The sequence below is a fragment of the Botrytis deweyae genome (genome assembly GCF_014898535.1).
Source record: "Botrytis deweyae strain B1 chromosome Unknown BDEW_002, whole genome shotgun sequence".
NCBI classification, from domain to species: domain Eukaryota; kingdom Fungi; phylum Ascomycota; class Leotiomycetes; order Helotiales; family Sclerotiniaceae; genus Botrytis; species Botrytis deweyae.
The window spans coordinates 1632288-1643660 of NW_024066209.1; the positions used below are offsets into that span (position 1 = coordinate 1632288).

The window sequence follows — 11373 nt, forward strand, 5'->3', positions numbered from 1 at the left end:
AATCTAGAAGCAAAAGTCTTGTACCTGATAGATTCCATCACGAGCTTTCAGACAGGTCGTCCAATGGTGGTCAGCCAAAACAACTAATACCCAGTATTCGACATCAACATCTCGCAATGCAATACTCAGAGAAAAAGGCTCAGTTCATCTTAGTGCGTAAGCAGCATACGGCTTGCTACACATAGATTACGACGCTTTGGACCCAACTTTGATTCTGCTGCTCACATCTCTCTTTTTGAGTTCCCAGAGGTTTCAGATTGATCTAGGGTGAGCGTGGCTAGAATGGCGTGGCATATCGTCACTTTTATTGGAATACCAAGATGACGTATTTTGCCTATGTTTGAGAGACGGAGAAAGAATGCAAGGCGAGGAAAAAGAATGTTAATCATTACTGAAAAGAGTTCATACCTGGGGAAAAGCTGGGTGGATGCATCCGGTATCCGTGAAATCAACAAGGTTGAGCTCGATTAGCCGCCATCTGATGATGTTGTCATGTCGGTGCTGTACTGTCAAGCCTGCAGTGATAAAACCAAGGAGGTCACAGAAGAGAGTTGGTTGGTTGGGGTTAGGGTTGACCCCCTTCAGCCCCGGGATCAAGGAATTCGAAGCTATTTTCATCTACCGTTTTCTTTTTCTCCCACCAAGTGCTTGGGAAAACGGGAGTTCATCCTAGAAAAGGACACCACCAATAAATCCACATCCCTCTCCTCGAGTCGTGTGCTCAATTGCCCCTTGCTAGGCCGCGTCAGCTAGAAGAAATAGAATAAGCCAGGGAAAGCCAGGGAAAGCCACAAAGTTAAGCTTTTAGACGAACCTTGGCAAAGCTTACATACGCCTTCTTTATTAAGCCTTGCACCAATGATCTGATTCAAGGATCTCTTAATGTCTAGGTAGTCTTACATTTTTCAATGCATCTGTCCGCTTCTTGTTTGCTCAATCGCATACCTACAGATCACTAATGGTTTGACAACATCACACACAATACGACTTACCAGTCCAATCAATATCGCCAACAATGAATGAATAGGAGTAATTGGAAGGATGACAACGAAAGGCACGGGAAGATACGACATTAGCTGCAAATTTCGACCAAGAAGGGAAGCAGCACTCGGAAACCTCGGTGCTTCGTCTTTACGGATTTTCGACCAAGAAGGGAAGCAGCACTCGGAAACCTCGGTGCTTCGTCTTTACGGATTTTCGACCAAGAAGGGAAGCAGCACTCGGAAACCTCGGTGCTTCGTCTTTACGGATGTCTTCATATTCTCGTTCCCCGGTATTAATAGCAGCAATGGGCTTCTGGGGGCTGGAAGCAGAACCACGGAAATTAAGGCACACTTGCTCGAACTCAAAAAGTGGCTTTAAAAGCCGTTTCGGTGTGAAAAGCGACGAAAAATGAGATGAGAATAATTGCCGTTTTCGATTATTGATGGAATAGCTACTAAGCATCAGCTAATAACTCAGATGAACGACCTCCTGTCTTTTGCATCGCGAAGAGAAAGGGGTCCATTCTCTTCTCCCTTCTAGACATTTAAAGCATAATATCTACGCGCTTAATCTACAACCCGTGGAAGCTTAAATCTCAAAATAACCTTAGTGGGTTATTAGAATTATGCTTCAATGTTCGGATCCGATTATACCGTGAACTGATCTCCCTCGAATCTCATAACAATTGGTTTGGATCCGGCTGCGCTTTGTTTGATTTTGAAACCCGGCGTGGATTGAGGACTATTCATGGTAGTGCCACGTGATTGTATCGATAGATCACACATCAAAATGAAATCCTGGGTGTCTACCCTCAAGCTGATCCGGTAGTGTGGCAACAATAAATTTATATTTATGCAGAAATTCTTATATAATATATCCCCGCAAAATCCGTGCTTGGTATTGTGACTTTTGAGAGAAACATTAGGTTCCTTACGTACCTCATTTCTGGACTCTTATCACAATACTTCTTTCTTGTACTTGTTTCGTGTTTTCTAAATGTCGAGTAGTTTCGCGACAATTGATCTGGAGTTCATAGGTCTTGGTCCAAAATTTCCTTGTAGTCTAGACGTGTACATCTATCTTCCTATCGGCGTATCCTTACTTCAGTATTGGTTTATTCGCTTTGATTCTCTTTGCAATGGAAGTACCTCAAAACAACTTGGGATTCAATCATTCAATGATAAACAAAATTCACAACATTTGCACTTGATATTACCGATTTCGCTCTTCTCACCCAGTCCCATGCCATAGCTATTCTCGCTACAGCATTGTGGTATGCCTACTATGTGGACGTACTTCAGTGATGGGAGATAGCGATAACACAGAGGCAATGGGGCAATGAAGGTGGCGCTTGTTAATTATGGGATTGGAGACAAGTAGTTTGTCTTATTCATTGGCCAATCCAAATTTCTGCTGGTCCATCATGATACAGAAGTCTTTCTTCATGTTTGTGGCGAAAAGCGAAAATTATGACCAGATCAAAAACCTGGTTCTTAGAATACTTGCTCTACTTTCCTTTCAATTCCGACATTCACTCGCAGTTCAAGATCTCAAGTAAGTATTTCGATCAAGCGTATATTTGAACGCGGTTTGTTTTTGGCGTGAAGTTGCCAATCAGTAGCGCTTATGATCCATTGTTGAGTGTTTGCGAGCTTTTAACTTATGAGGTATCCACATATATATACATCATCGTTAAAATGATTCATTGAACGAGGAAATATCAAAATTGAAGGATAAACTTGTAATGGTGAGAACGATTTGTACAGACACCCCCAACACAGAATGTAACGAAGTGTGATACATCCTCACCAATCTTAACTGAATCTATAAGAAATGAGGTAATCAATCTTTCCACGTTCGTAGAATCTTCCTTGTCGGCCCTTTCAACATCATCTCCATGCGAGTCAACTGTTTGTCAGTTTAACACCTTGCTATTAGCATTCTACGATACCTGATGTCGAATGCTCAAGCACAACTTGCTGTTAGTGTGGTTGATCATCAGCTGTCGTGATGATACTCGAGAAGAATAGAAGTATGGCGCATAGCCAGGGTGATGAAATACAGAGATGATAATATTGACACCTCCCATGGAACGAGTGCATACACACAGCGTTGCTCTCAGGTGACTTGCAGAGAATTCGTGGCCAATTTGAGATGTTCACGCAGCCAGAATAACTTCTCCATATACCTCTCTGGGAAATTGATGTAGTAAGAGTAACTCTTGTTCTCAGGATCAGTCTCGTAGATGTCAGGAGTGGTTTAATCGCCACAGATTTCTAGATCATGCCAAGAATGACAGTGCGACAATTCTTCTACCTTTCGATCGCGAAACATTTCTGCCAGTGAGCTTGAAATTGAGTAAGTATGTGGAGTTCAGCCATAGAGGAAGATCTGCAATCGGGAATATAGAAGACTGCAAATAGGTCCACCAAATTCACAAAAAACAAGTATTGATAGAGAGTGAACTTTCAACACAGAGAGGACGAAAGATCCAATAATTAACCAATTTGAGCAACTTTCGCTGAACATTCAAGAGCGAAAGGAATCACAGTCATGTCTCGAACATCTTCATCATATTGCTGCTTGGAAGTTGTGATTTGCAGATATTCTTTAGAATTACCTGTTGTTCAAAGATACCATTCATCACGAAACGAGGTTCTTCCAGATCATTTGCATCCTGATGCGAATGCGAGATAGCGAATACGACACAGCCTTTTCCCATCCTTGCCACTACCTGCTGTGCTCGCTGTGCAAGCAAGTCGGATTATCGGACATCTCGGATATTTTCCTGATAGGATCTTGCCCCATTATTTTTGTGGCTTATCATTCGTGATTGGATGAGAGTAATTGGCAAGCTGGGAACATGTATGTCGTTTTATGATTCCTAGACACAGTTGCTAGGCAAAGGTGCAGAGCAAAATGGTTTCTTCTATCTTTGGCCAATAATGGCAGATTTAAGATATCGCATCGCGTATCTTAGAATTTGGTGGATAGTGGGGTCCTCGCACCTAAAATTTGGGCATACGAAAACACAAATAGCCGTTTCGTTTCGGTGGTTTGCGATGCGAGCAAAATACCGATGCATGCCAATGTTAACTCGTCCATTTAAGAACAAATCCCCTCAGTGGTGCCAAAGTTATATGACAACGGAAACCTGACTTGAAACTTCAAAATCCTGCTGAAAATTTGGACTACATTGAAGAACAAAGATGGCTCCTACCATATCAACAGAAGGAGAAAGTATCATTGGGAAATTCTCCAATTTGTTACTTCTTGCTGGAATTATAGTAAGTCAAACAGATCCTCTTGTCTGTATAGATGGCTAATACTTGAATAGACTACCTCTTACATCACATACAAAGTGATATATAATCTTTATTTTCATCCACTTGCAAAGTTTCCTGGCCCAAGGCTAGCTGCAATAACAGATGGCTGGCTGTGTTGGCATAAGTAAACTTTACAGTTTCTGTTGTTCCACGCTCAAAACTAATGAAGTACAGTACTTCTGGAAATCACCACAAGACTATGATCAGCTTGCATCAAAAATATGGTCCAGTTGTCAGATTTGCACCAAACGATTTGTTAGTTTACCAAATTAGCACATCAAAATGTCACTTTACTAACTCGAGAACAGAGACTTCGCATCTCCTCAAGCAAATCAAGAAATTCATGGTCACGTTAAGCAAGGGAAAGCCCTGTTTCTCAAAGGGCAAGCCTACAATACTGGTTCGGAAACCAATGTTGGCATTGTTTCAGCAAGAGATCCGGCTGTTCATCGAGACATCCGAAAATCTCTTTCTCATGCATTCAGTGCTAAAGCGCTTCGACTACAAGAGGAAGTGGTGATCCAGTATATGGACTTGTTCGTTTCTCAAATACATCAGCGTAAGGACGATGAGAAGGGACTGAACTTGTCAGAAGTAAGTTAGAACAGTCTTGTTTGTGAATCACTACTAACAGAACACAGTGGTATAATTGGTTAACTTTTGATATAATTGGTGATCTTGCCTTCGGGGAATCATTCGATGCAGTCAAGTCTGGAGAAGGCCATCCGTGGATCAGTCTCATTCTCAGCACCGTCCATCTGATGGCTATCATGGAAATCTTTCGACGCTTCCCATTTTTCATGAACTCATTTTTCAAAAAGATTGCAACAATTCTCATGCCTAAAGGCTTGAAAGAAAAGAGCAAGGTACATTTCCAAAATTCAATGCAAAAAGCAACTCAACGTATGGAACGAGGAAACAATGACCGAGACGATTTCTTCTCGCATCTACTACGCGAAAAAGAAAATGGACCAAAGATTACTCGCGAATTCATTCTAGCGCAATCTAATACGCTTATTGTAGCCGGCTCGGAGACCACCGCTACTTTTCTTATAGGAGTGACATACTATCTTCTTAACAGGCCCGAAACACTACGACGTCTTCAAGAAGAGATCCGCAATGCATTCACATCTTCGGAAGATATCACAAGCGATTCCACAGCAGCCCTTCCATATCTTGCTGCTGTAATTGAAGAAGGTCTTCGCATCTACCCGCCCGTACCAATGGGTCTCCCACGCGAGTGTCCGGGCGCCGTGATCGATGGCCACTATGTTCCAAAAGGCGCAGTTGTCTGTGTCTCTGGCTACGTTGCTACCCATAACGAAGAATATTTCGCCGACGCCAATGAATTTCACCCTGAGAGATATCTACCTTCTTCCCACCCATTTTATGATCTTCGATATCAAAATGATAACAAAGATGCCAGTAAACCCTTTTCTATGGGCTCCAGAGCATGTTTGGGGGTGAATCTGGCGTATATGGAAATGCGGGTTGTTTTGGCGAGATTAGCGTGGGAATTTGATTGGGAATTGAAGAGTAAGGAGTTAAACTGGGAAAGGGATTCGAAATTGGTAGTGCTTTGGAAAAAACCAGAGCTCAGGGTTGGGTTTACCCCGGTAAAGAGATGAGCTGGGAAGGTGTTATCTAGAGGCGTTTTGTTTTCCTTCTTTCTTTTTCTTGTACAGAAATAATTCTCGTGGCAACAGTCCATAACCCTGGGGAATTTGGATAATGATAGGGTGAATACAAATTATACTTTCTTCTGCAGCGTTCCGTCCCGAATCCCGAATCCGAGAACGAATTGAGACAATTAGGGGTAGGTAGTTCGTTGCTTGCCGTCTTCGAGAAATTGATGCTGGAAGCCGTGAACTAGATATGTATGTATACGTGTATACAAGATGCTGGAAATACGAGAACGTGTTTCGGGTTGCAAGGACAACAGGAGGAGTTGGGATGGAAGGTGCATGAAAGTTCATTGAGGGACGATGTGTTGTTTGAGCTGTGGAATTCCAATTTTTTGTATTGGCTTCATATTGGCCATGAGATATGTTTCTTGATGATGAGATTTCAAGAAGGGTGTTTGATATTATGTTAGGAATATTGGTCTGTCCGATATAGATTTCCAGAAACAGAAAAACGACGTGGAGATGGAGTGCTTTTGTCTAATGTGATGGGACGATATGTAATCTTACATTCAGTTTGTATCTGAAAATACACCTCATCCGCAACATAGAAGCTCGTCTTCAGGTCTACAACCACAGCTCATGGGATGCTACACATATTCACCCTCTTTGCCCACCTCGTTTAGTAGAGACGAAGAAATGATGGGATAAAACTGATGAACACAGAAATATACAAACACAACATCAGATGAGAGTACCGTAGAAGAACATGTATTCACTACATCCCAATCTCGTCCTGTGCGTTCTCAGTACTCAATTCTTTTAAAATTATCAGATCAGATATGATCGCGAACACTTTCCAAACCACAAGACAAAAAGAAAATCATCCCCGCAGCTTCGGATAAGATAGACAGATTCCGAGACATCCCTGCAACCGATAAGCATAATTGCCCCACGCAGCTTACCGTTAGGATCCATATGATAATTCATGAAAATTTCAAGGGACGAAGCTAGAGCGGAGTACGCCTTTCCAATCACCTGCAATTCTGGACCTTCCAAAAGAGTCATACCAATGAATAATATGATACCACGTTCTTTTGATTTTTCTTTCGTTGTTTAGTTCTTCAAAAGTTCTTTTCGTTTCAATATTGTAAGACACGAACGAACTTCTGCTGTTGTTGCTTCAATTTGTGTTCAACGGGTCTGTCTTACGGTCTCACAGTCTTATTGTTTAATGTTTTAATATGAAGTGTATGAGATTGAGTTGCACAATATACATATAGAAAGGTAGGTCAAACCCGTTTTCCTTGGATACTCTTGCGATCTGGGCCCAATTGGATGGATGTAGTGGATGGGGAATTCTAAATGAGGGTGTTACGAGATTGGTGTATCAATGGATCGAATGCTCCTCTCACGTACATTCTCTTCCTATATTACCTCTTTGCTTCCAATTGCGGGTTCTGTTCCTTCCACTCTTACGTTATAAATCTGCGAAAGCAAAGGCAGCAGAGACAATCGCTAATTCGACAATCGCATCAATAGAATGACTCTAAACGAGCAAATCGCCTCCTCGGATCCCTCCCACGATGTAGAGAAAGGTCCCTCAAGCGGTCTCCCATCCCCTCACGACCCTCTCGCTCTTTCGCCCTCGATATCTCCCACGCGCGATATCACAGATTCTGCGATCTCTCGTCCTCAAAATCGTTTCTTTGCTCTCACTGCACGAATTGAAAATCTTCTTGGTCTGGAAGCGCGGGGTATTCATCGTGTACTTCCCGCAGAACAAACTACCAAATCTACTCTATCATTCCTACAAATTGTCGTGCTATGGTTTTCGATCAATACTGCGCCGCAAAATATTACTTTAGCGAGCATTGGGGCTAGTGTTTATGGGTTAGGATTTTTGGATGCGACACTTTGTAGTGTTTTTGGGGCAGTGGTAGGAATTTTACCGGTGGCATATACGGCAGGTTGGGGACCTTGGAGTGGAAATAGAACTTTGGTAGGCGGCTCCTTTATTGCGATTGATGTTCATGTGTCCTGTGGAGGGTTAGAGTTTCTAAGTGTGGCCATTGATTTTGCTACTGGGGCATTGAGGTCTTCGGCCCCTGAGGTGAAATTTGGCTAACCGAGTATTTAGATATGCGCTCGATTCACAATGGGATGGTGGCCAGTAAAGATCTGTGTGATATTGAATGTGGTAATCTTACTGGGATATTCTATGATTGATGCAGTAGTAGCTGGTCAAATGTTATCTGCTGTATCACCCAATGGTAGCCTTTCGGTGGAAGTTGGAATAGTCGTTTCAGCTATCTTGACATTCTCGGTCACAACATTCGGCATCAAGATATTTCATCACTATGAGAGATTTGCCTGGATTCCTCAAACATTTGTTCTCCTGATTTTAGCAGGAACTGCAGGACCGAAATTTGACCTCCATAGTAAACCTGCAGTTGAAGGCGCAACGCTTGCCGGGAACCGACTTTCATTCTTCTCAATTTGTCTTAGCGCCGCAGTCACATATGCTCCTATAGCAGCTGATTTCTTCGTCTACTGTGATCCAAAGATTGCTTCTCGATGGAAAGTCTTCGCGGCAACTCTACTCGGTCTTTCTCTCTCCTTCACACTCACTTTTGTCATAGGAGCTGGTCTCGCATCTGGTATCGCTAATAATCCTTCTTGGGAAGCGGCAGGTGCAGGTACAGGTGCTCTTATAGTAGCTGGTTTTGAAAGTCTAGGTGGATTTGGCAAATTTTGTTCCGTGGTTGCTGCGTTGGGCCTAATCGCCAATATGGTACCGCCTACCTATTCTTGTGGTATTGATTTCCAAATTCTAGGCCGTTATCCGGCCATGGTTCCGAGATTCTTGTGGAATACATTTGGAGTGGTAGTATTTACCGTCTGCGCACTTGCAGGACGTAATGATCTTTCTGAGATCTTTACCAATTTTCTATCCTTGATGGGATATTGGGTTGTACTTTGGATTGTCATTACATTGGAAGAAGAATTCATATTCAGACGTCGTAAAAATCCTACGTTTGTATGGAGTGACTGGCATAAACAAGAGAAAATGCCGCTGGGAATTGCGGCATTGGTGGCGTTTTGTATAGGATGGGTCGGAGCAATTTTGTGTATGAGTCAATATTACTTTATCGGACCGCTTGCGAAGATGGTAGGAAGTGAGGGGGGTGATATGGGCAACTACGTTGGGTTCGCTTGGGCCGGATTGGTGTACCCCGTGTTGAGATGGTGGGAGCTGAGGAAGTTTGGCAGATAGAGAGAGCTTGGTAGAAGAGGACTGAGGGACGAGATAGATGTAGATGAACGGGATAGTTACGAAAATTATGATATATGGAAAAGTTATGGATGGAAAAGGGATACGGACACTATAGTAACGGCTTTACAAGATTTATATACACGCGAATACGTTTTAGACAGACATATCATTGGGTATGGAAAATCAAACTCTTTTCAACACATGTTGAAGAATAAATGAATCTTCTGGAATACTTGAAGCATGAATCATGTTTCTTGTCAAACTACTTGATCTGAACTTTATCCTGATCGACAGATCGACAGATCTTCAGGGGACTTCTCCGCTGTTAACGGTGTAAGATACCTACGACTTCCTATCATCTCATGCTCGGAGCGGCAGTGATGGGGAAGGTGAAACAAGCGAGTGAAATGGACACGTGGAGATTGTTTTTGGATATGGGGTTTGGGAGGATTGGATGGAGGGTTGGATGGGGGTAGAATGCATGCATGCATGTTTCAGCATATGCAGAGGATTGGAGTGATGTGATGTCGTCTGATGAGATGAGATGAGATACTTTGGATAATCGGATGGGATGGGATCATGTGGGAGGTTGTATTTGGGGAAGTTGGGAGGGGGAGAGAGTAGATTGTGTTTTGATTTGATGGAAAGGTTTATTTGAGCATGTGTGTGTAAAGTTTTAGAGTTCAGGGATGGGGATGGGGACTATGGGGATATATTGTGAGGTGGTGTGTATGAGTGAGTGTATCAAGCTGTATATATGTAGGTAGGCAGGTATGTTTTATCTTTTGCCTGCTAAAATCATGAAAGTCATCTCATAAGGTTATCTAAAAGGGAGAGTGTTCCTAAATCGAATTGAGAATTTGATGATGGGGTTCTTCTGAGAGTTCCTCGTCTCTTTACGCTCTGTCGAAAAAGCGATAATCACGGAGTAGACTAAGGATGATCTTCTTTCTCAATTGTCCAATCCCTTCCAACGATGAAAGGTGTTGGTAGATCGGTGCTTGACTAGTATCACATGATCCGGGTAATCCTCCCTATGTCGGTGAAATAAGAGCCGAACTCGATTGTTCGAATCTTTGCTAGAATGCTGCAAAGATTTGAATGGTAAATCAATCACATGTGAAACAAATGTATTTGAAGGGGTTGAAAGAAAGAATGATTGGCTTTTGATTTTCTTGAAACTTAATTGAAAGTATATTTCACAGAACAACCGAGGAAGATACTCGAAGTGTCGATGTGGTCAGGCCCGGTCTGTTTTCCCCCGACGTAGAGACAGACCCTTGATATGTTAAACTTAGTAAAGTGATCCCGAGTGAAAAGTTCTATGTACGAAGTACACCCCTAAAGACAAAGCAAAGACGGAATTCCAGATCCCTTTACTTTACTGTGTCGAGTTAACAGTGGGCTACTATTGACTTTAGTCATGTATGTGGCGTGGGGGGCTACGAGTCAATGTGGGCATTCTCCTGTCAATCACTCCATGCTAATACCCAGCGACGCAGCCAGCCGGCATGCTTGGGATATACGAGAGCTGACAGTACTATTGAATTTTCCGAGACAAGACAGAATGATACGAGGAGGTGACTACGGTGATACGAGAGCATTCTACATGTGTGAAAATGACATTGTGAGGTTCTGGAGCGTGTACCAATGGATATGTGAAGAAGTGAAGACTTTCTTCTGTCTATTAATGAACCCAAGAAAAAGGGAACTACTTTAGTATACAAGCAGAACAGACAGTCAAAGTTTCTCCGGCTTCAGGTTAGACTCCAATGCTAAAGTTAAGTCTAAAGTTAATTTTTAAATCTTTTTAACGATTCTCTCCTTTATTCGTGCGCTATCAACATCGTGAAAATGGATGCATGCTCGTATTTCATTAGTAATCAATGTATCAAGGTAGGTGGATATTCAAGCCAACCGATACCAGCATACCAATTGCACATCACTCATATTATTATATTGCAGATGAGGTCATATCATCTTGATCAGCAAATTCAAATGAATCCATATGATAGATGGTTCCCGAGGTCGGCCATTACTTTCTCTTCGAAAATTCACCGCAAACAGACATCTTCAGCCACCAGTCTATTTATATCATCCCAATTCATTCCACATGCATCCCCGGGCCATCAACCAATCGAATCTTTTCGGCTGTGGCTTCAAA

At 42.5% G+C, this 11373-nt stretch overlaps 3 protein-coding genes across 3 annotated transcripts; all 3 read left to right on the forward strand.

Moving 5' to 3' along the window:
• Positions 1-1041: 1041 nt before the first annotated feature.
• On the forward strand, positions 1042-1362 carry EAE98_001182 (uncharacterized protein; the record flags this gene model as incomplete). The annotated part of the gene is made up of 1 exon (XM_038948800.1): positions 1042-1362. One exon carries the CDS (start codon positions 1042-1044, stop codon positions 1360-1362), a length of 321 nt encoding a protein of 106 aa, XP_038815066.1.
• Positions 1363-4193: 2831 nt separating this feature from the next.
• EAE98_001183 (uncharacterized protein) lies at positions 4194-5938 on the forward strand (the record flags this gene model as incomplete). The annotated part of the gene is made up of 5 exons (XM_038948801.1): positions 4194-4271; positions 4322-4434; positions 4485-4565; positions 4619-4904; positions 4952-5938. 5 exons carry the CDS (start codon positions 4194-4196, stop codon positions 5936-5938), a joined length of 1545 nt encoding a protein of 514 aa, XP_038815067.1.
• A 1537-nt stretch (positions 5939-7475) lies between these two features.
• EAE98_001184 (uncharacterized protein) lies at positions 7476-9209 on the forward strand (the record flags this gene model as incomplete). The annotated part of the gene is made up of 2 exons (XM_038948802.1): positions 7476-7934; positions 8073-9209. The coding sequence occupies 2 exons, from the start codon at positions 7476-7478 to the stop codon at positions 9207-9209; spliced, it is 1596 nt and encodes a 531-aa protein (XP_038815068.1).
• Between the last annotated feature and the right edge of the window lie 2164 nt (positions 9210-11373).